At 37.9% G+C, this 25,377-nt stretch overlaps 1 protein-coding gene across 1 annotated transcript in view; it reads right to left on the minus strand.

Annotated features, from left to right (window-relative positions):
• The window catches only part of LOC309406226 (aldehyde oxidase-like), a gene marked incomplete at its 3' end in the record, with an annotated part of 43,900 nt that extends 18,979 nt beyond the window's left edge, over positions 1-24,921 (minus strand). Inside the window, exons 1-20 of the mRNA XM_082001325.1 lie at positions 24,732-24,921; positions 23,543-23,600; positions 20,375-20,471; positions 19,100-19,208; positions 18,416-18,542; positions 17,442-17,503; positions 16,727-16,807; positions 15,719-15,799; positions 14,473-14,617; positions 14,209-14,301; positions 12,283-12,434; positions 11,949-12,042; positions 9,359-9,468; positions 8,310-8,494; positions 7,003-7,165; positions 6,040-6,132; positions 3,828-3,997; positions 2,389-2,515; positions 1,750-1,872; positions 476-572 (exon numbers count right to left, since the gene is read on the minus strand). Coding sequence (XP_081857451.1) covers positions 476-572; positions 1,750-1,872; positions 2,389-2,515; positions 3,828-3,997; positions 6,040-6,132; positions 7,003-7,165; positions 8,310-8,494; positions 9,359-9,468; positions 11,949-12,042; positions 12,283-12,434; positions 14,209-14,301; positions 14,473-14,617; positions 15,719-15,799; positions 16,727-16,807; positions 17,442-17,503; positions 18,416-18,542; positions 19,100-19,208; positions 20,375-20,471; positions 23,543-23,600; positions 24,732-24,791 — 2,227 coding nt within the window. The 5' untranslated portion in view covers positions 24,792-24,921. The remainder of the gene's footprint in view (positions 1-475; positions 573-1,749; positions 1,873-2,388; positions 2,516-3,827; positions 3,998-6,039; positions 6,133-7,002; positions 7,166-8,309; positions 8,495-9,358; positions 9,469-11,948; positions 12,043-12,282; positions 12,435-14,208; positions 14,302-14,472; positions 14,618-15,718; positions 15,800-16,726; positions 16,808-17,441; positions 17,504-18,415; positions 18,543-19,099; positions 19,209-20,374; positions 20,472-23,542; positions 23,601-24,731) is intronic.
• Between the last annotated feature and the right edge of the window lie 456 nt (positions 24,922-25,377).

Raw genomic sequence — 25,377 nt, forward strand, 5'->3', positions numbered from 1 at the left:
TAATGGGAGGGTGTAGAGAAGAGTGAGCCAGACTGTTCTGAGAGATGCACAGTGGAAAGATAAGAGGCAATGAACACAAGAAATTCCAACTTGATATAAGAAAAAAAAAATTCACCATGAAAGTGGTCAAACATTGGAATAGATGCCTATAGATTTTGTAGAATCTCCATCTTTGGAGATATTAAAAACCTGACTGGATATGGCCCTTAGTAACCTGCTCTAACTGGACCTGCTTTAAGCAGGAGGTTGGACTAGATGACCCCCTTCCAACCTAATTATTCTGTTTCAAGGACAGAGGATGCAGAATGCTTGCATGCAGTAGTTTGACCACAAGACCACTAGGTTTAACCTCCAGGTGACCAAGAGTTTTCTCAGGCCTAGCGGCTATATGGAAAAAAGGTAGAACTGAGACTTGAAGAACAGACAAACCCAAATACTGACAACAACTTCTCACCAAATGTCTTCTGTGGTTTACCTTCAATTATGTTATCAACAGTTTCAAATGCCTGATCAACATTTCCTTGTTCTAATTTTCTTTTTGGCTCAAAGAATGAGTTGTGCTTTATAGCTTCCTGCAGTGGAGAAAAAGAGAAATTTTTTTTTTTTAAATATTTCAAAGGTTCTCAGCTTGTTGTGGCATTTTACTCTCAGGAGAAAAACCATTCTCTTCAGAGAACTGAACCACCAGCTACCAAAGCCAATGAACAACTGTATTTTATCACTTTACTGTCATTGTTCATGAGTTTGTGTATTCTGTTCCAGCAATTCTTTGCTGATGTATCTTGTGTTGTTGACGATAGCCATTTCTGAAGGAAAAGCATTCATTTTATTCAACCTGCTCTTCCCTCTCAGACATCTAGCAAGTGACCAAGATAGCACAGAATAAGAATGCAACCACATCATCTAAGGATTGATGCCATTAAGAGAGGAAGAAATTGCAAGGACTAAGTAAAAGTGGAATCTGTTTAAGTATGATTTGCTTTATTTCTAGTAAGACTTCATTGGAGTTTCAGCTGTAATGAAATATTAGTAGAATTTGCCAGTCTTTAAAAAGAGACTACTTCTATTTTTATACTAGAAAGACTGTTCTGTTACATCCCACATGCATTATGGAAACAAGCTGTAAAGTGACTACCAGAACTAATGCTGGTTCCCTGCAAATGCGTCCTTTGTTCCTTACTGCCACTCATCTCATTAACCCAGCGTAAGTCCATTTCCCCTATGACTCCCACCTCACATTCCTAAAACGTTCTATATCACTAATATCTTTCCCCTCGCATTCCCCCAAAACTTCCTATGTCTCTAGCTTAACTTTGGTGGCTTGTTAGCTGGACAACAGGTACAAAATGCTACAGATAATCAGGAGCTGGTCATTCAGCCAATATACATGTGCTGATTGCCCCGCTGGTAGCTACCAAAAGAATTATAAACAACCAGCGTGTTCATTTAATGTTCCCAGTGAGGAAAAGGCAAAGAGATCTTCTTTTGTACTCTTATGTCTATTATTATGAAACTTGCAGGACCTTAATACCTTTGAGACTGTTGCCTATCTATCACATGTGGTCAAAATTATTCAAAAAGTTTAAAATTTTTTTACAGGGAGACTCAGACTGGTTAATTGCATATTCATGTTCACCTTGTTTCCTTAGAAAATCATGTTTAAAAAGCAAGTGAATAGTGTGAACTGCTGATTCTATTAACTAAATAGATAAAATAATAAAAAAGCAACAGAAAATAAATGATTAGTACCTCAATTGTTAAGATCACTGGTTCCAGCACTTCATACTCTATCTTCACTTTTGCAGCTGCTTGTTTGGCATGAACATCTGAATCCGCAACCACAGCACAGACAATCTGACCCACACAAATTACCTGTAAAATACACATCACTTAATAGAACAGTGGATTGAAATTATTTCCATACGTGCTGCTGATATTCTTCTTTCATGTAACTACTATTCATGTTTCCTTTTTAGAATTTTGTTTTGAGTTAGGACTTTTTTTTTTAGATCACCCATGAAGCTAACAAATTATTAGAAATACCAGTATAACTGGGGAATCAAGGAAAATACAGTATTCAAAAATGGATAAGTGATTTGGGAGGCTAACTTTCAATGAAATATACTCACCCAACAACTCACATGGTTTTGTGAGGTTTAATCTGTATTCTTCTAATTGATATATTTCTCTAGGCAGAATATAATGCATATCAGCTATTTTGAAGTTGAAAAGGGAACAGGAAAATAATTTACTGTAGTACACCTAAAGTGGTTCCCTGACGTAAGCCCAATACAGAAATTCAAGAGTTGGCAAGTAAAATTTCATTACAAAAGGCTGAAGAAAAGCAGTGAAAATGAAGAAAATCTGTTAAAAAGATTGTAGTTATACCTTGTTTCTTGCAAATATAATCTCTGGATCATCAGAGTAGTAAAACTCATTTGTAGCTGGTACATCATGAGCTGTTATGATATCAAACACACCTGGTCCTTTTAGAGCCTCTGAGGTATCTATAGATCTGATGGGTTATGGGAAGAGAGAAGTGTAATTCATTAGTTTTACAAAGCATTGCACAGAGGAAGGGAACACAATACAGAGGTATGTTTCTTGTACTGCCAGGATCTGCTCATAGGTTCAGAGATGTCTTTTCCTTCTATCTCTGGCATGCAAAGAACTGCAAGTCAAAAGCAATTTAAAATTCTAGTAACCTGCTTCGTTTCTAGGAAATACTCTAGATGCAAGAGGGAAATCATTGGCCCATTAGACTGCCTGAACTGCATTGATTTAATAAAAATCACTGCACAATTATGATGCTACAACTGCAACTTGCTAAGACCGCACAGCCTACACAGATATCAAACTGATACAAATAAGTATCTACAAACAGAGTTTATGTAGAGAATTATAATAGAAATGGCACAAACAGTATAAATGAAGAACGTACAGAAATGTATGGGTGTTGAAGTATCAGAAAGAACGGCAGAAGGTCTATAAGAACGGCATGTTTTGATAGCACCTAGTTTAGCAGCTTATCAAGATCCCAGCACATCTACATGCATCTTCTCTGGACACCCAAATCAGAAGACAAAGGAGAGTGAATAAATCCTACTAACAGAGGTGGGGGGATGTCAGCTCCTTGATGGTACCAAAAAGAGCACATCCAAACCCAGCATACTATCACCAACCTAAAAATAAATCAGGAAATATGACAAGGACTCTATAGCTAGCAGCCCCACTCCACTCTGTCATCACAAGGAATCCTAACCAGACCACTTGGATACATGTCTTGGTGCCTGAATGCTGGGCAGACAACTTGGATGTGTGCATTTTGGTGCCTGAATCTTGAACAAACTGCTAGAATAGGCGTACCTTGGCAGTACAAAAACGTAAGTGAAAACAGTTTTCCTTCAAAATAAAATCCTCTTCCCATCATTCCCCCCTATAAGGCTTCATATGAGCTTTGCTACTTTGTTGCTGCAACATTGTAACACTATTTCTTACATTTTGAACAATTTTCTCATAATAGTTAAAATTTCAAAGCTATGTTGGTAAAGGTGAGTTTCGGTGCCTGCTTGCACTGCACAGCTCAGCACTTTGTCTCGTACCTAGGCTAGCTCTAGGATGGCTCATGGACCAGAAACAGTTCAACCTTATTAGTACAGTAATATGGAGTGAGATGTAAATCCAAACAGAGCCTTCTAGTAGAGTGATAATATTGCTTCCAGCACCCGAGCCAGCACGGGCATCAGGCATACTGTTCTGCATACACACAAGTCCTTAGACAGCAATTTCATAATAGCACTTTCTTCAGATACAGTTTGAACACTTACACAATCTTAGCATGAGCTCTGGAACTAGTGACAACAGCCAGGAAGAGCTCCCCATCCACAGAAGGAAGGTCATCAATGTAAACTGCTTCACCAGTGGCATGCTTAATTCCAGACTGGTGCATAATGGGCCGTCCTACAGGATCCTGGGGAGACTGACTCGGCTCTATGTCCTGTACAGTCAAAAATACACATACACACAACCCCAAACAGTTAAAAAAAATAGTCATGTTATAGCAACCAGGAAATCAGATGAAGGAACAACTGTTCATATTATTAACTTCCGGTTCAATATTGAAAATGGATGTGGATGCAGGATGTGACTGCTGCTCCTGAGGATTTCTTAAATTTCGTCTCTTAAGGAGCCTTCCAAGAGCCTTGCATAGGTTTGTCTACTTGGATTTTTTTCCTTAATCCTTAATTTTTTTCCTTCACTTTACATCAAAGTGATACAAACAGCACTTCTTTATGAGGACAGTTTCCTCCCTTACTGTTTGATGTCATGAAGCTCTAATACTTCTGAACTATTCTCAGAAGATTCTGCTCTGTATTTTACCAGCGTCTGGTGTTGTATTTTAAGCTATTTGCAGTGATTTCTAGGATTTGTCTTCCTTGCTGGAAGATTGCAACTGATCAATGTAAATCAGTGAGAAAATATTGTTTAAATGTTTCCTTCCCAATTTTACTTCCTTGCACCTGTTTATGAATTTAGTGCCTTATTAACCTTATTTTCCTAAGTCTCTCCTGAAAGTTAATTCAGTGTTGCCAGTTAATTCTGCCACACCAACTAATTGTTGCCAACTTCCAGAACACTTTTCCAATGTCTGGGTCAGTGTTCACACTAACTTTTTCCTCTTCTACATTTAGAACTAGGTAATTGCTCACATCTCAAAACCTTTTTTCTTCTATAGCTTCCAGTACACAAGTGTTCTGACTACACACTTCTACCTTCTGCACTTTCTGGCACACTGCCTGCTATTAGCCCAAGGCCAAGAACAGACATTTTTCACTTGACTGCCTGAAGTTCCTCAAATGGCTGTCTCAGCCAAATTATCTCAACTTTTTTTACTAACAGAATGACCAGGTATTTATCTTTCAGGATATGCATTCTTTTTTTCCCCCTTAATTTTAAAAACTTAATAATGTTCAGATTAAGAACTCCAGACAAAAGATAGAGACTTTAGTGGGCATGGTGGTTGGGTTGATGGTTGGACTTGATGATCTTAAAGGTCTTTTCCAACCTTAACGATCCTGTGATTCTATGACTTGCAAAAGTTAGATAGAAATTTAAAGTGAAAGAACAGATTTTCTGGGTTTCTAAATTATTTCTGTTGGTCAATTCCAGATGATTGAATAACATAGTTTCAATTTCTGTTGTTTAGTTACTTTCTTGCATGAAATTGCTGAAAGTCATAAAAAACCTAGTCCCTTTTATAAGTTTGTACTGTCTTTTTTTAATGATAACTCTGAAAGAAGCTGAAGATAACTACTTCAAACAAATTTTAAGTATTTAAAGCTAAAATTCTAAAGAATATTTGAAAAAGAAAAAAATGTTTCCCTAGATTTCTTTTGAATTTTCTTTAGGTTTTCAAAAACTTGAGATTTTTACTTGTGTATTGATGGTATAAAAATATGAAAAATCCTTGCAGGAGTTCCCACCATCATCTAGTCACAAGGGAGATCTCAAAAAAATCCAAAAGTTCTTTGCTGCCCTCTACTGCTGACTTCTCCTTGAATACTCTTGTTAATTTGATCAGATAGCCATCACAAACTCCATCTCGACTTTTAAGTCTACAATAAGACCTAAGAGACCTCTGAGATCTTAAGAAAAGTCTATCTTGAGACCAGAATACTATAGTGATAGCTATAGACTTGGACTTCTCAATCTTTTTTATTTCTTCTATTTTTTTCCAGTTGGTTTGCATACTGCAATATACCAAATTTAAGCAGTGTGACAATGGAGTTTGTTCAGCATATTTGTCTTTTGAGAACTGTTTAGAAGAAGTGAAAGAATAAACTCATACACCCATATAAGTCTATTTTCACAGACAAGGTTTTTCTAATTGAGATACAGTTAAAACCAACCATTAAGAGCCTGTTGCCTTCAATCCTTTGGAAAATTTGTACCTGAGCTTCAAAGCAAGCGTCATGCTTGAACAGTGACTTCTTACCAAGTCTTAAAAGCACAGAACAATCTTAGAATAAAATCACTTGCCTGATATATTTGGATACTCTGGGGCATTTTGGTTTGGAAATCTTGTAGGACATTCCTATATTCCATAGGTATGCCAGGATAGTGGCAAGGATCCTGAAAAGGAAGTGAATTAGTACTAAAAACCGTATTTTGAACATTCCAATTAAAAAAGTTAACAACCAAAATCACCAAATACAAACTTTTTATACAGGAAATTCCTTCAAGACTCTCACAAACTAGAAAGGCTCTAAAATAAGAATTTGAAAACACTGTAAGAGTTTTGAGATTTCACTAAATAATATTTAAAAATACATTGGATTCAACAAATACACTTGTTTAAAGTAAGCAACATAGAGCAGGCATACTCAGAAGAGCTTTGTTCTGAGGTCTGATCAAAACTGGCACAGAATTACTCCTGGTAATAGGGAATTACCTAGCGATGGTAATTCAGAGGAAAGAGCTCAAGGTAAGACAGAAGAAAAAGGCAAAAGGAATATTTTTCCTCATAAGAACAGATTTAAGGCAAAAATAAGTAAGTTACACCTAGAATGTATTGGGAAGTGAAATTTTAGACTCCTCTTTTCCCAGTCAACAACTCATACAAGAAGGAGGGTTGATTTAACAGCTACAGTTGCTTTCCAAAGCCCTTATTTCTATTCTGTCTATTTATGTTTTGAACTACAGACAGATTGAGTAAGATCTCATGTATGTTTTCTTTGGGCCTGGGAGCTCAACATTCACATATTGTTGCATTAACATTGTGCAAGTTTTTTAAAAGCGTAATGTCTAAGGTAAAGGTATCGGTGCACCTAAAGTTAAATGGCCATCTCTCCATCAGTCTCTTTGGGAGTTAAGCACTTATGTTCTTCTGTAGATCTGAACCCCAAAGACAATATTTAACACATTTTACAAAGTGCAAGGGTCAACAGATAGAAAAAAACTTTCATTTGCTTGCACAAAAGCAGACATGGAGAACTAATTTACCATGGCGTTCAATGACTGCAATACTTCCAGGAAAAATCTGTAGAAGAAACTGACTATCAAAGTTTTCTTATAGTCTACTTTTTCACCACTGGCTGAGCCTGGAAGAGCAATTTCTTTAAGAACTAGTCTGTAAGCTTCATCCAACATCTGTTCATTCCAGTGTCTGTCAGGAAGAATAATAGATACAATCAGACCAGGACTTGAAAAAGTAAATACAAATTACAGTAATACCTTTGTATCATGGACCACAGGTCCTGCTCACAGTGAAGTCAAAATACTGATTCTAATGATGGTCTGCAGTTTTGAAAACAGTGTAGGTCAATGTTGCTCACAGAAGTGAGGTCTCTTAAGTCAATGGAATTGAGTGCTATGCCAGCCTTTTAAAAATAAATAAATAAAAACTATTACAGCTTTAAAGCTGATTTAACAGTCTTACAGATTATCACTATTCTGCAAGTACTGTCCTATACTTAAAGAAAAGTGATTAACAATATTGACACAAACTGTAGACGCTTTCATGGGATCTGATCAGTGCTGAACAGTTGTTACATTTTCTAAAAAGGCTGTCTCCTTGAAGTAGCTCAACACAGTTAACTGTCCGTAGTATACACAACCCTAGATATCAAAATACAAATATGTTAGAACAAATTTAATTATGTAAAGCAGGAAAAAATAATGAGTACTTCAAGTAGTGAAACAGTTGCATATTAAATGGTAGAACAGTCCAGTGGGACTCCATTTAGATAAATGGTTTTATACTGCTTGAATTACTTGTAAATTTTTTCCTCCAAACCTTGGAAAGATGCTGCAAAGTAGGGAAGAAGTGTCAGGGATTAATTTCAGAGATTATTAGGATCTTGTAGATGAAGAGATATTGAAAAAGTTAAGGCTTGACTTGAGCTCCTAAATTTATTGGGCACATCTGAAATTCTCGCTCCTTGTATCTATTAGAGCCGAACTGAAGGACTCAAGAACACTGATATTATGGGATTATCAAACCTATGGGGTACAGCATCATTTACTAATGCTTGGGTTCAGGTGCACAACTGACTATGTATACCTCATCCACCTAACTCACAGATCATATCTCTCTGCACACTTTACACCGGAGTTGCACCCATGTGCAGAATCCAAGATGTAAGAATCCTGAAAAGTCATCATTAAGGCTTGATCACATCATTCATTTGAACATATGTGGCATCAGCTGGGCAAGTGAAATCTTGCTGTACTCTCATGCTCCAAGCAAGTACACCTAATCTCTCAAAGACCCTTTATTAGGAGATGTAGAGAAGGCAGAGAAATTGTACCTCCCGTTAAGTGTCCAACAGGCTTGTTTTGCACAGATTGTAGTCGAGACAGCACCTCCATAGAAAATGCTTAAATCCTTTATTATGTCTGTACCTTCTTCAAAAAGGACTCTCATCCCAGCATTGGTTATTGGGAGAGCATTTTCCCGTCGTGGTGCTTGTCGAAATGCAGAGACGTACTCCCCCTGAGGAAAATCAGACAGAAATCGGTAACCTGCAGACATGTAAGTATCTGGAAGCAGAACTTGTTATTTCACTACATAAAGCAAGAGAATAAAAAACGAAGAGCACAAATTCAACTTCGTGAGCATTCAAGATCATACACTTTCTTTTCTTGACCTTTCAGTAGCTTTAGCTTCTTTGATTTTCTAGCAGCCCGTACCCAACCCTCCATCATCTATGCAGTTCAGATGACCTAGATTTATTCAGGGTAGATAGCTGGAAGACAAGGATCTTGTGGAGTGGAGGAGGATAATAGGGTGGCATTTATAACATGACCAAAAACTTAGAGTGTTCAAAGTATTGCCAAACTTCAGTACTCAGATAACATGACCCATAATTCTCTTGCAAGTTCCCATATCCAGTATTGCAAAACACAGTATCACTTAAAGACTATTATTCAGTTCAGCAGCATTTATGGAAGCACCATGCACATGTCCAATCTTATTTCATTTTAAGAAAAATACTCAAGAGATGACAATGCTTTACCTACTTGATGCCAACCATGTAACAGGTGAGCAGCCTGCTTTGGTGAAGACTATGGCAGCTTGTCCAAGATCCCTTTCTGTATGGGCAATTGCTATTGCCCTAATCATTTTAGCATAAACTTTTGTCTGGATATCAGTCTTTATATATTACCGACTACCTGTTGAGTTGTGGTTTTGGCTGAAACTGAGAGATAGTAAGGCACTGAAAGGATGAAATGTAAGGAATTCAGAAAGTGAGCACTAATAGTGTTAATTCGAACATAGGAATTATGCCCCCTCCTGCTCTTTATTTAATAGCCTTTAACGCTGCATAAAGCAAATCTAAACAAACTGGTAACTTACCTTCCTGGAATGGGGAACATGGACAGAGACTAAGATCTCTTCTGGCATAATGGTATTGTTACCAACTCCATCTGCAAAAATATCACTCAAAGGAATCTGTCGCTTTCTTCCTAAAAAAACAACCCAAATCCAGAAACTTCTGTACAATTGTGCAATTAACATACATCAATCATATTTTAATTAGCAAGAAATATCTGCAGTCTTAAATAATAAGTGCAGAGTTTACATAACAAATTATTAGTGGTATACAAATGACTGCTCCATCTTCCATAGTATCATAACACCAGAGTCCTAAGAAAGTGCCCAGAGATCAATCCGCATTCTGTAATCCTCCCTTCTGATATTGCCACAATGATCCTATCCCCACTCCTGTCAATCTGTTCCAAATCTCTGCAGCTGCTGTCATCACTATCTTTCCTTCTAAAACATAAAGAATGGGGAAGAAAACTAAATGGGAGAGAACTGATGCAAAAGTAAAAAAAAATTATGATTGTTTTGGTTTTGTATTGTTTTGTTTCATTCTGAAATTCTGAACACTTCTAGGAGTCTAGAAGGGAATAAATGCTATGGCTTTTTCCTTTTTTTTTTTTGGTAGATTATTCTAAAAGTGACTATGTTTATCATTCTATGATCTATTAAAGATGGAATTTTCAAAAGGGAAGAGGACAAAATTCTGCAAGGAACCTAAATCTGTAACAGCCCTTTCAACACCTGAACTTCATCTATGTTACATGGGGTTTGCCAAAGTCACTACACAGTTAAGCTAGCAAGCCTTCTGGAAATGCAACATTATAACACATATAATTGATTCTCTTGATTAAACAAGCTCCATTGGTTCAAGGAGTTTTGCTGGTAGGACTGCAACTGTACCAGTAACACAACTGTCAAGTAGCATTGTGGTTCTGCAAGAACACAGAGGCATAAATACTGTACAGATGGAAATCCCTAGTGATTCACCAGTGTGGAACTTAACCATGTGTATTTGACAGATGAAGTCAAAGTGTATGTTTTAATAGTCTTCTGTGTCCTTTGTACTTTGCCCATGGGGCAAAGGGGTCTGATGAATTTTTAAATAAATGATTTCTTATTAGTAGACAATATTTATCTTGCAGTAGCCCTAACCTATCCCAAGACTTTCTATAACCAGATAATCTTCTGTGCCATTTTTAAAAGGTTCATATATTAAAATACTCCCCTCACATTCAAAGAACATTATACTTCAAGACTGGCGGCTTTACAGCAAGATTATTTTCTTCATGTTACAAGTGATGATGACACTGTAACCTGCTGTTCATCCTAGAATATCACTTAGCATTAAAATTGCATTCCTCAAATATAACTAGTGTGACAGCAGAACTTTAGTAAATTAATTTTATTTTGCTGAAGTGTGAATCTGAAGAATAACACTGTTAAGAATAGCAGCACTGCTATTTCTGGATTTTTGCCTTTGCAATTCCATCCAGAATACACTTGGTTTACATATATATATATTGTCCAGTCCCACCTGTGAGTCTGCCAGGACCTAATAAGGTGCGTTTTCTCTTACACCATGATCTAAGATAAATACTAAAAACTAATAGTGTTTCTGCAACCTCCTTTGCTTGAACAATCCACTTTTCCTATGTTTTACTGACCACTGTTTGGTAAAGAAATATGTTAAAAACCTGTGAAAATGCCTAAAACCCTTTCCCAGCAGTAAAGTTCTGCTAGGCTAACAGAAAGAGGTATCAAACAGTGATCCTGTTCATCACGCAAATAAGCAGGCACATCATTAGAATTGTTGAGTAAGAAGCTGCAAATGTTTGTACTTTCACTTATCAGTGAAAGTATTTATCCTCGCAATGACAAACTATGCAGGAAGAAGTCACAGAAACCACACAGCATAAGTTTTTGTGTATCTGTTTTAAGTAATCCTGGCTCAGAAACAATCCCTTAAAGAACATGTATTTCAGGGTGTTGAATGGAGTATTACATGGTTGGAAATGGCAACATGCACTCACTCTGAATCAAGGGCAAAAAGGACATAAGCCAGCTAGAAGATAAAACATGCAATTCCAGGCCACCAGACAGCTCATGTTTACCAATAATTTCATCAACCTTCCAATGGTAAGGTAATGCACAAGAAAAGCAGCAGGTAGAGGGGAGTATATATACAGTGATGGAAGGAAACTACGGAAACAGGTATGGAAAAAGGTGCTGGACTAGTGGCTCCTCTATCAGAAGTAAGTATGTGTGAGGAGTGAGAAACCAGAGTTCTTGTCAGGGCCAGAGGGTGATTATAAAACCAGGGCAAAGCATCAATAAAAGAAAAAACTACCAGAAGTCAGGGAGGTAGTACACAGCTACTCAAATTGTGAGGTTTTATGAGCACTTATAGTAATTTTCTTCCCACAGAAGTACACATGATCTGGTTGGTCTAAATGCTTACATGTTCTTCATTTGCAAATTGCTTCTCTTGCAGATGTGGTCTTGTATGAGAGTGGGAAAAGGGTTCCTTAACAAATGCTCACCTGTTGTTATTTCCCCTCTCCCCATAAAACAGGATTCTGTACCTCTGGCACTACTACAGAGGCAGGCTGTCTCTTCTTACCTTTTGAAGCCAGATTGAGCATACAGTTGCTGGCTGCCAGAATAGGATTCAAGTCTGAGGTTGATTTTCTACTCATGATGTTACCACCTAATGACTTGAAAAAAAGAAATTTATGTCACCTTTTGCCACCATCTTCACATTTTTATGTTAAGTGACAATATAACATGCAGACTATACATAAATTTATACATATCGAAAGCTCAAAAAAGATGTATTGACGGAAAATTCATGGCTAAAAACAGAACTTAAAATGCAAGTTTTACATGTGGTCCGGAGCAATTTCACATTTGTTACACTTTGTTACAATTGTTATTGCAAGCAACACACAACATACAGCAACGTTTCTTATCTGTTCTCCACCAAGAGTTCTTAGCTGCTGCAAGACAGCACGGAACACCTTTGTCTTCTCTTCAGGGAACTCTGAGATTAGATTTGTCAAGATGTCTTTCACTAGAGAGAGGCTGCAGGCAGCTCCCAGGGTTAATCCTGTAACCAAAGGACAATGAAACTGTAATGTGTGCATTGCTTTATTGCCTGGTTTTTAAACTATATTCAGACTGTAGAGGTAGGACTGCTCATACGGAACAACAGGCAGATATAAGGAGATGGGCCTTTGCATATTAAAGGGACCATGACCTTTCATTTCAGGAAACTGAGGGTAAAATTTCATGAAATGTTGAAATTGAGCTAATAGCTCACCACTTCTACTAAAAGGTAAATCCCTTCTCTGCTTCCAGCTGCCCATTCCAACTGTTGCACTTGCACGAACTTTGACGGAGCAAATATTTAGGTGATGTTTCACCCAAAGGTAAGTCAGCTTCAAAATGCTTTCAACAGGCTCCTCCTATATTTAAACATGATTTTCATCATAATTTGATCTTGGTTTGCATACGTACATTCTAGTTATTCTTCTAGGGAGGGACAGATGGTATTTGCAAAAAAACCTAAACAGTCCTGACACTGAATATGGTATCCTTTTTCCCACTAGAAAGACAACCTATAAGCACATGCATTTATTTGAGTTGTTATACATTTCAAATTTTTTAAGAGATTATATTTTTTTAAAATGTCAATATTATAAAATGGTAAATAGTGTCTTTCTATTCAAAAGTATTAATAGACTTTATTTATGTAATGGATGAATGTTTTTAAAGAATAATAAAAATATACATCAATATATATAATTTTTAAATTATTTTTATTAATCAAGTAAAGCACTACTAAATTTTGTGGTTTTTAAAAAAAAATAAAACATGTTTTGCATTTAAATCTGTTTAAAGAGAGGAAATACTACTTCTGGATGGCAAGCTAAACTGCATATCTCTTGTTTTAGAACTAGTAAGTCTCACCTTCTCATAACTAGACTTTATTTATAGACTAAAAGAAGCAATAAACATTTTCCCTGCTTCTTTTCAATTCCCAACCACTTTTCAGCTAAGAACAAACTAGTCATTGACCAGAACTGAATGACTGATCTCCAATGAAAAAGATACTCTAAATGCAATGACAGAACTGTCAAATACAGTTTATCACTTCAAAGAAGAGTCTTCAGGCATACAGCAAATAACTTTCACCAGATATAGGGTTTGACTTTTCTTAAAACTTTGGCAGTAAACTTGCACAACATAATTTATATTTAATTAATTTAGGTTATTATAGTAAGTTTAAATCTGTTTCTAGTTGTTATTTCTAATTTCAATAGAACTTAGTTAAAAACTAAAACCTAGTCCAACTTTAACAAAAAAAAAAATCTCCAGGCTTATCTTAAATATATAAATTGAGATACAAAATTTTTAATCTACAATAATTTATGCTGACATGATTGAGAACAAGATTACTTAATGCATATTAGCTATGCCAGCACAATCACAGCCTTTTTTCTAATATAGACAAGCATGCAATGTTGCTAAGTCTCTCTGTGGTTCTGTATGGGTCTCTGCTATACAGCATAGCATGGTACAGAGATCACAAAGCAAATATTGCACGACTTAACACCAGTACTACCAGAATAATTACCCTTGCACTATTATGACTAGTGGGGCCCAGGATAATATCGCTGGTCAGCACTGCACTGTGTCATGAAGACAAAACTCGGTATCATGCATTGGGACAATAGCCACAGCCGCCTTCACCTGGGAAAGAACCAAGCATGCTTAGGAATGAGCTGCACAGCACTTCACACCTTCAACACTATGGAAAGGCGCAGCATCCCTTATTGCAGAGGAATTCCCTATGTCTAAACAAAGTAAAGTCTACTGACCATCATCCGTGCATTTCACCACATTCAGCTCCGGGATCCTTGCAGGAGCAATAACAATTGGATGGAACACGCCTTTAAATTTCATCTCAGGTCCTACCAGATAGGAATAGACTTAGACAAAAGATATCTTCCGTAATGACAACTCCAACATAGTGGAGAGTAAGCTTAGGGATGAAAATGCAAAAAGAATGATAAACATAGCCCCACTCCTCCCCATGCACACTGGAACGATGGCAACAGGAGCCATTCTGATTGTATACATACCCACAGCAGTGTTCCCAACCACAAGAGGTGCTTTAGGGTGGGCAGCTTTCAGATCCAGTAATTCATCTAAGCGTACAGGAGAAATCCATGTCATTCGCTCCCCATGAAAAACCAGAGTTCTTTTTGGTTGATTTTCAGCCATTCTCTGATGGGGAAATATGGCAGATTTAAATATTACAGACAGGTGGAAGGTCTAACAGACACCAGACAAAGTCAAAAGAAGTTCTTCAACAACGGCAGTTCCTTCAAAATTGGACAGAAATGGGACTGTTATGCTGTCTCTTTGCACAGTGGTGGATTTCTAGACTGTATGGGTGAAACATCTTTGATTAATTCCAATGGGCTAATAAACAAGATTGATAATAAATAGCCTCTAAGAAAAATGTAGCAATAGATTGATAAAATTATTAGAAAAGTTATAAAAAATATTTAGGGAGGTGTTTGCACACTTATCATGCTTGGAGGTCACTAATGACACCGGCAGCAGTATCCCTTCCTAGATCAAGCATGCATGTGGATGTCTCTGGCTCTTCTATCACCGTTCACTGATCACTTGGAAATAGCTTGTGAACTAGTGGTAGTACAAACACACGGACAAGAACCTTTGTCCCACAGTTATCAACCTTTCTCCGTAAGCAGACAGCTAGTTATAGAGAATTTGACTTTGAATTTATATTGACAATAATATAAAGCAAACAGCTTTCAGTTTTTCTAGGGCAAATACTGCTGTCAATAATCAAGGATGCCTGACACTTTCCATTCCAGTGCCCTTATCTCAGCTGCTTATATCTTTGTCATGCTTTAAATCACTGGGGCTAAACACTCTCCAGTCTGGGTGGCTATCTGAGGCTGACATTTTAACAGAAGAGACCAACAAAACTATTGAGGCACAAAATGGGGAAAAAGCATTGTTTTGCCAATGTTAAAAAGCATTTGCCATTGAGTTTGCTGACAAGCGTTTGTATCTTCAGGTGCTGCACTGAAAACCCAGTTCAAGTTACTTCTTTGTTTTCTCACCTAATACGTAACTCTGCAACTTCATTTTCCCAATATGATTATTTTTGATATGTAAATATTCCATAAGCTCACTGGGAAAAAGAAGGAATATAATTTTGGATTTATATTATAATGTTATGACATTTGTCTGACGAATTACTGATAAAGAGAACACCAAAATGAGTTAAGAACTATGGACTACTAAGGCAAGGACAGAGCTAAATAATAGTCTATAAACAGCAAAAATTACCATTAGTTCTGGAGGAAATATAAGCTCCTGAGTGGAATCCAAGGGCTGGAATTCATCTGTTGAAAATAGTCTGGTGGAAACCTTAAAAAGAAAGAAGATAAGCAAAGACCAAGAATTTTCTCTCATCATTAATTCCATTTAAACAAAAAAGGCAAACCCAAAAACAAACCATGAGGGTCCCTGAAGTCCCACTGAAGTCAGCAGAAAATTAGCAATTCCATTATCATTTGGATTTCATATATATTACCATGCATCATTTGCAGCTGCTGAGGTGAAGGAAGTGTTCATAACAGTTTCTCAAAGTTCACTGCTAGCAGAGATGACAGTGTAGAACTGAAAGCAACTGAAAGACTAACTACAGGCTTCCTGTAGTCCTGCTACAAGAAAGTTGCTGGTTTCATGTCAACCTACAGTACTCAAAAAGCAAAGTAGTAAATCAGATATTGTTGAAAGAAAATTGAGAACAAAGTCAAATATTCATATGGATAAGAAGTTTCATATAAAATTACAATCATAACTCTGATTTTTAAGAGTGTATCAGTTCTTCAGACTCAAGCCAGCAGTTAGATTCCTAAGAGATCAGTGATTACATTCAGATCATCACTGATCATTGATTTAAGATAGTTCCATATATGCCTTGATTTCTTGCACAATATGACTATCACTGTACGAATAGAGCTGAGACTATTAATATTCCTGAACTTGAAGAACTGCTCAAATCTCAGTTCTGGAAAGCCAAACTGCCTTATACAAACTATCTGCCACATCATCACCTCCTCATACAAACATATACAAAGAACCCTTAATTTTTAGAAATACCTCCAAATTTCTTGTGAAGAATAATAAAATAACTTATTTTACAAATAAGATTATGTAAAGTGAATAAGGTGGAGCATAAAAATGGCTGAGTATACTGCATTTACTTTCATTACAAAAAAAAAAGCCATGCAATATTCTTTCTGTAAATTTTATATCTAAATAGGACAGGTAAAATACTTAAAACCCTACCTTCTCTTCCTTGTCAAACAAATCATCTTCCTCATCCAAGCAACACTTTCCACTGGCTTTCCTTTGACAACAATTGGATTCCTAAAGCAGGAATATCCCATTAGTGAAATATTGCCCAGAATGGTGATGCGGTAAAGCCTGCTTAAGCCAAGAAGAGTATCTCTTTATATGTCAATTAAATTCTAGATTAAGATTAATAATAAACTAAATTGGAAGGATTATGTATTAAAGAAGTGATGTTAGAAAACAGCTTAAAATCATCGGATGTTGAAGTCCTTAATATAAAATAATTCATACTATGTGAAATTCAGCTGACCTTGTGAGACCACACATAGATGGTCTGCATTATTTCTTTTACCCACTGTTCACTCTCCCATTTCTTTCACTGTAGGTTTCTGACATGTTGCATTACATGATTAATTACTGAGAACATCGATCCAAATTCTGCTTTTATTTATGCCAGTACTGACCCACAGTGAGACAGATGGGAGTTACTTCAGATTACTCTTCATAATCCAGGCTAGACCCCAAGTTAGTTTGTGTTAACCAATTTTTGTAATGGGTTAGGCCATTAAACACCTTACTCGGACCTACATCTCTTAACAGAGGAAAAGTATGATCTTAATGAAAATCTTGATTGTTTGTGTGTGTGTGTGCATGTGTATATAAAAACCAATAAGCACAATCTAGTATTCCTATCATCACTACTTCTTACCTTACAGAAGGTTTTACAGGCATCTAGGATCGGCCTATATCCAGTACAGCGGCACAAATTTCCTGAAAAAAGGATATCAGTGAGAAAAAGCTTTGTTCTAAAGCATGTGGCTTTAAAATGTCATGTCTTTATATGAAGTTTGCATTTTTGATGCTTAAGAAGTGTTAGCTCTCCAAAAGACAAAAAAGATAAGTATCACAAGACTTAGGACCCTGCAGCTCCTGAGAAAAAAGGCTATCGTTTCAAGGGGAGTATGAAATACTTGGGAGCTGCACTAGAGGGAACGCTGACCACAGTTTAGTATGCATGAGAATAAGAGATTGTACAATATTCTTCACCCATTCAAAATGTTTTTCTCCTTCCCTCTGACTTATTTCTAATAGTGAAGGAGGTTAACATTACACCTCCAAGTCCACCTCACAGTAACAGGAAATGACTTTGCCTCCACTATGACTCTAGGGCACAACAGATGATAGAAGGCTATTTCACCTGCAATAAATGCTCACACTTTCCCTTAGTGAAGATGGTCTGCATCTCTCTACCTTATTTGACTGTTTTATTCCTATGACAAATGTGAGGCTTGTGAGATTCTCAACTCCAGATGTAATGGGATCCCAGAGACCTTCAGATGCAGCTACTTCTCCAGTATGACATAATTTTTGCACATCTGGTTTAAAGCACTTCAAAAGACACCTATGGGGATAATTTGAACACCTGTCCCTGAAACAATCCACAGCTCCATGCTTAATTTTTCAGGAGAAAAGAATGACAGGGAATACAAGGTCTGTATTGGGTAGCAACTCTGCTGGGAAGCACAATTTGTATAGAGTACATACATACATGCATTCATGTGTACTCACACAGACGTGTACTCACATAGACGTGCACTCACACAGACGTGCACTCACATACACAAAGCATCTGAAGCAAAGGGTTCAAGGACACACCTACAAATTAAAAAGTGGTAATATTACCAGCCAGAGCTGCAATCATCTGCTCTGAAGATGGTTCTGGGTGGTTTCTTAGCAAAGTGTATATGGACATCACCATTCCAGGGGTGCAGAAACCACACTGGGAGCCATGGCACTTGGCAAGCCTTTCCTGAAATGAAACACCACAAATAGCACTCCTGCCAGTGTACATCACCATTCTAATGAACTCTCTCTTAAATGGGAAATGCCATACTTAATGTTATCTTCATAGCAAATCAGACCTTTTAAGTAAAATAATTTAAGCAATCTCAAATAAGAATCATTATCTTGGGTGTGATGCCCAGGCACACCTTACTAAGGAAGCTAATTAACCCTCAGCGGACTTCTGTCTTTTTTGCATTCATACTAAAACATCAGTTAAAAGGGCATTGTCCAGGATGCACTGTTAGCCAAATAGAGCACAAGCCTGATCTACTCCAACAGTTCTTACACAGCAACTATTTGATTAGGCCATCAGTATTGACAAGATGCAAGATCCATCATGAGCCATATCTCATCAGCCTTGATCAACCAACCATCAGAAACTTGTGTTGTCTTCTGTTATCATTTAGCAAGGAGAATAATCATCATGGCAAATTCCCATGCCCTGAAAGCACTGCCACTGAAGCCAGCCCATACAAAGGAAGAAATCGGTAATCCTCTTACACAGTGATACTGTACTCTCACCTGAACTGGATGAACCCTGGTTTTTGTACTTCCAACACCTTCCACCGTGGTGACAGCCACACCATACAAGGAGCAAATGGGAAGCAAACATGCATTTGCTGAATAATGTCTTTGGAACATAAAGGAGAATAAAAACCATGAATATTATTTTATTGTGATAAAGGTACATGAGTATTATTTTGCGGTCAATCAAGACATAGTTTATACTCACAAAGCAGTCATTATCATCATTTGGAATGAGAAGAGAATAAGCTTTATATAAGGGATCACTTACTAGCTGTATCTTTTGTCCCCAGTATAAAAACTGCATATATGAGGACAGTTCTGTAGAATTTATATCTTCCTTAACATTTCAGTCTTTTCTAATTGCCTTCTTGTGTCTCTTGCCCCCAAGCAACCTGTCAAGTGTGTTTTGGAGAAGGAAGATGGGGAATGTAGTAGTTTGCAGGAAGTAAAGTATTACTGCTGAAAATGTGCAATCAAATTTCTGACCCAAAGGAAATTCTGATGTAAAATAAAAATCCTTCTAAATAGGAACAACATACCAAAATGAAAATTCTTTAAAGCTTTTCATCATTAGCAATAAAATGTTTTGTTTTACTATAGTTGAAACGTTTCTTTTCAAGTGACATTCTGACTGCTGTAATTTCAACTCTTATAATAACTTTTAAAGATTTTAATTTGCATTGCATTCCAATGTCATGCAATTGTCAATGGAATATTTTTACTTTTTGCCCACCTAAAAAATACTCAATTGACAATGACATGTCATTGGTTAGCAATTTGTCTGGAGTTTTCTCCGTTTAAAAGTAGTTTATTCCAGTTTTTAGCTTAATGGAATTCTGGTCTTGAGTTTCAAAGTCCTTCTTTTTGTGGGTGGGGTATAGGGACGGAGTTCCATATTAAAGGGCTGCTAAGACTCAGACTTCTGCCTGCCCTATCTTCCCATCAGTCATATGACAGAGCTGCAGGTAGGAGCCACATTCCAGTGGTCAATACAAAGGGTGTTAAATATATGAGAAAACTCCTTGCAGGAGCTGTCAGCATATATGAGCAAATTAAGCATCTGAGCATGATATTTCAGCAAATTTACAACATCGCTGAATGAACAGTACTTTTTACAGCAGTCTGTTTTGGATTAAAGTGAGACTTGTTTTGGATTCTTTTACTATTAAGTACAGACTTTATGACTTTGTTTTTACAGTTTCATATCTGGACATGGTATCTACAGTTATATAATTCTGTGTGGTTTTCAAAATTTTCTGTAAAGGTTACCGTATCTTCTTTGAAGCTGGCTCGTAAGTTGATATCATCACCGTGCAGGCACCACAGCCACCTCCTCCACAGCCATACTTAGTTCCTGTAAGACGAACTGAAAAGCTATCATTAGGGAAAAAAAATTATCAGGTTTTATTTGGTCTTTATTCTACTCAAAAGTTTGAGGCCACCTTTTTTCCTGAACTGCTACAGAACATAGAATTGGTTTGGTATGATAGCACACGTATCAGACTCCTTTCTATGTTGGATTAAAATTTTCCATGAAAAGAAGATTGAAGCTAAGGAATGACATGACCAAAATCCTGTTCCCAAGAAAACAGAAAACTTGGCTCTGACTTCTTTTGGAAGAGGAGTAAGTTGGGACAGAAAGAGGAAATGAAAAACAGTTTTCCAAGTGAAAGAATGAAAGGAAAAAATGTGTAATGGGCAAAATAGTTATATATCTGAAGTTCCAGTGGAACACTAAAACCAAAATCCCAGTTTTCCCAGAAGGCCTATTTATAGTCAGGATATTGACCTCGCATCTCATCTGAAAGATCACACTTATAAAAGAAGTGCTTGTTTCTATGAATCGGGAATAGTGGCCAATCTGAAGCTGTGAATCGACAAACAGCTAATTTAATGTTCTAATGCCACCAAAAGGAAGAAGTCTTACTCCCCATTTCTTTCTCCTCTTCTGTCCTTCCCCTTCCCAACAACTACCTGCTCCAAAACCCAAGAGCTCTTGTACCAAGTCTCTTCCTCACCAGTCTCTTCCATGAACTGATTAATGACAAGCTGACTAATTAGCGACCAAGTCCCTAATCCAGCTGAAAGCCTCTGTTTTTCCTGGGTTAGTTTCCTGCTGGCCTAATGAGTCAAATTAGTACACAGAGAGGTCTGAGGAATTTGTGACAGCTGGCACAAGGTGCAGGAAGAGAACTGTCTACCAGGAGCCAGGAATGATGGAGGGGAAACAGGCATTCTTTTCACATCACATTGTCAAAAGAAAAAAATGTTTGTCAATGTGAGCGTTAGCATTCTTCACCTGCAGTAAAGCTTTGAGATGCATGTATTGCTTTAAGGTCTTATCTAATTAAGCTCTACTACTTTTTCCACTGTGAAAAAACAGCTTTCTTTTCCACAGAAAGCATTTTACTGAGCCCTTTCGCAGATATCCCGACCTGTTAGATAAAGCAAACCCATGTTAAGATACAGTTTCTTCCCTTCTTGCACTTCTACTTACTTGTTAATTTACAATGGGCCTTCCAGATGCTAAAGTTCCTCACGCTCACTCAGACAATCATTTCACATTATAATGAATTTGGCAACATCAGCATAAGATATTCCTGTCCTGTATTTTTGTTCCCTGGCATTAATTTTTGTCTCTTTACCAAAGTCAGATGTCCCCTTAGCTATGTTAACTGAAGTTTATGTGGAGGCTTGCTGTGAAAAGGATAAGTTCCTCTATCTGGCTAACAAAGTGGTCTCTCCTGCTGGACAGGGGCATCTCAGGGAGTGGCACACCATCATACAGACCTAAGCAACAGAGGGCAGGAATACTACAAGTTGACATCTAAACTGTATGGTGAAACAAACTAGCTCCTCAAAACAAGTTAATATTATCCTCATTTTATAAGCCAAGTGCAATGATACAGAAAGGTTAAATGATTTTTCAAGTTGTCAAAGCAAGTCAGTGCAGAATTACATTATCTCACACACCAATGCACTTTAACCAATGAAGTACAACTCTTGTGATAGGGCTAGTACTGAGCTACTTGGTGGGTGTCAGTCTCTTCTCCCAGGTAACAAGCCATAGGACAAGAAGAAATGGCCCCAAGTTTTGCCAGGGGACATTTAGATTGGATATTAGGAAAAAATTCTTCACTGAAAGGGTTATCAAGCAGTGGAACAGGCTGCCCAGGGAAGTGGTTGAGTCACCATCCCTGTAGGTATTTAAAAGATGTGCAGACATGGCACTTAGCGACATGGCTTAGTGGTAGACGTGGCAGTGTTAGGTTAATAGTTGGATTTGATGATCTTAAGGGTCTTTTCCAGCCTAAATGATTCTATGATTCTACTTTTTATAGTCCGATGGAGTCTGAAGCTGTTCAAATTACTGAAGAATAATTTCATAAGCACCATAACTACAGCAACCTATTCTGCTCCAGACTCCTTATGACTGACCAGTAACAAACATATTTTGACTTAAGTTTTTCTTTTAAGACAAATATAAAAATTCTCTCCTGTGTGAATTCTGTAGTATACAGTACATCACTTGCCCTGTGGGGGTATGTTTCATGAGACAGTCTAGGAAGCTGCAAAAAGGAGAGATTCTGCTCTTTTCCACATTTACTCCCTGCTCCTGGCTCTAAGTCCCTGCACATGTGTTCAGACTATTACACAACAGCGTCATGAACACTGGGAATAAACTTGTGGTGCAGCAGATTTTGGAAAACTCCTAAGAATAGTTGAGAGCAGATGCACTGTCAGGCCTCTGAAATGGTGAAAAGAAAAAGAGGAAAAGATCAGAGAAAGTGCTGCATAATTTGTAGCAACCCAGAAAGCCACTGAGTTGTGGACTGAAACCAAGACATGAGGAAAGAACCTTGTCTGCAAAGACAAAACTGGCAAGGTGAGATCTCTAGCTCTCCCAACTTCTGTCTAACTAATTTTTTTTCTGTTTTAAAAACATACTTGTTCATATTTTCTTACTATTAAACCTGGTTTTTGAGTTTAGAAATCTGTTTGGAGTTCTTAGAAGAAGAAAAAATAGATTACCCCAAATTCCAGCAGACTCAGGGTGTCACCACAAGATCTCCCCTTTTCTAGCAGAGAGACTTTTACAAAACTTGGAGACCCCTAGTCTGTCAAGCTTTACCTATACTGGCCAAAAGGTTCTTAGGTTTCTTTTATGGGGAGAGAAGGGAGGAACATGGATACACACATACACATCACGCCTGATGGTGTAACTCTGCTTGTTTAGGAAACTAGGATAAAAATACAGCAGCTCACTGAAGAGTATTTGGCTTAAGAAAGACACATCATTTAATATGGTGGTTTTATCTTAAGGGAGTCACAACTTCCTTAACCTGGTAAATCGCCTTTTAATTCTTGTTTATGAGAATTTTGCTCAAATAAGGCTTTCAAATGAGTGACTTAAGGGAACAGACAAGAAAAGGATACGTCTCTTTCGCAGGTAAGACAACAGCATTTGTTCAGGATCAGCATTTTTCTCTATTATCTGCAGGAAGAAATGAAAAACAAGGTTTAACTAAGGAACCAATGTTTTTCAAAACTCAGAGCACAGACTACATTCCCACAAAGCCAGAAGAGAATCCTTCTCTGATTCCCTCTCATAGAACTAGACTAATTGCCAAAGACCACAGGAGAATTTGGGCTCCTTCTGGAAATGCCTTCTCAGACAGATAGGTTTTCAGGGAAGAAGTGCCAGGGTACTTACAACTACTAAAAATAACTGCTGCTCAGTGAAGGGTCACACCAAGGGAATTTACCTTCAGCCACACTAGAAATAAAAATGCAGCAGAACTTTGCTACAATAGAGGCACCAGAGCATAAAGAATTAATGATTTGCAGAATTCAGAGTCTCCCTGGCACTTTAGCCTGCTGGGACGAACACCAGAGGAAGCCTGTAAGGCTGTCGGCAGCAACCACTTTTCTTCTAGCTTTATTTATATAAACTTTCACTTGCTGTAATAGACTAACAACAGAGAGCGGTAAAAAGGCCTACATTCTTGATCGATTACAGTATTTCTTAATCAGTTGCTTAGAATTGGCTAGTTCCTTCCAGCTGCATTGAATCAACGAGTTTAATTTTGTTCTTGCAATATTATCTTTATGTTGGCTAATAGTACATATTTTGGCACCTGAGTCTTGCTGACTTTCTATTGTGCCTCTGAAAATCTGATACCATTTGATGCCTCTTCTCTGATACCGTCAAAGATGAGAAGCCAGGCACGTACAAATGAAAAACTAGTTCGCTCACCAGCCAGACTTGACACCCAGCTGAAAGTCCATTTCACTGTGACGCATTTTTTCCCCCCAAATGCAGCAGAACTAGCTAAAATGGGATATTGTAATCACATTTGTCCACCTCTGCTGCTTCTCCTCTTTTAACAGCACTTGTTGTATGCAGAAGAGCGTTAGCTAACTAAAGTAATATTTGGAGGCTGATTCACTTCTTAATCAGCAAGGAGGAGATGGGAAGGAGTGCTTCTGGAGGCTTGTGTGAGGATTTGGTTATACTCCCATGAGGGAGAAGTCAGACGAAACCAAATCTTATGCCCGCACCCTTGGGGGTTACTTCTGGAACAGCAGGCCCCTGTTCTCCACACTCCTTCCAGGCAACACTTACCTTCCTCCCATTCACATAGAAAATCAGCTCTTCAGCGCCCGCCGCCCCTTGCCGAGCCATTGTACCCCAGCCCCGGAACCAAGAGCGGCAGGAAACCCGAGTCACTCCAGCGGCCGCGGCTGGGCAGCCCGCGGCCGGCGGGGGCGGGGCGGCGCCGCAGCGGGGCGGGCACGGCGGCCGCGGACGGGACGACGGGGCAGCCGGCCGGGGGGCGCGGCAGGCCCTGCGCTGCCCGGCCGCGGCGCGTCGGCTGTCCCCTACCTGTCAGCGCTCACCCGCCGTTTCTTTACCGGGTTCTTTTAAGAAGACATGCCTCGCGCTTTCTGAAAGGACGTATGTGTTCCTCCAGAGCAAAATGGCAACATTAGCAACGTGAAGTGTTGTTACGTTGGAAAATGACATCTCCAAAAGTAATTCTAAATTGTGATAAAATCCAGCAATGTAGTAACCATGAGCCCAAGGGAATTTTCCTCTTCCTGTTTAATCTAAATATATACAATTAATTTTAAAACAATCAAAATATAGATGAGTAAAATATTAAATGTAAAAAATATTAGGTTGAATAAACATGAGAAAAAACAACTTTGAAGCCATAAAAAGAAGTTCAAATTACCTTATCCTCAGAAAAATAATCCCTGTGACAGCT

This window comes from Phaethon aethereus (assembly GCF_964289735.1).
Source record: "Phaethon aethereus genome assembly, chromosome: 6".
In the NCBI taxonomy this organism is placed as follows: domain Eukaryota; kingdom Metazoa; phylum Chordata; class Aves; order Phaethontiformes; family Phaethontidae; genus Phaethon; species Phaethon aethereus.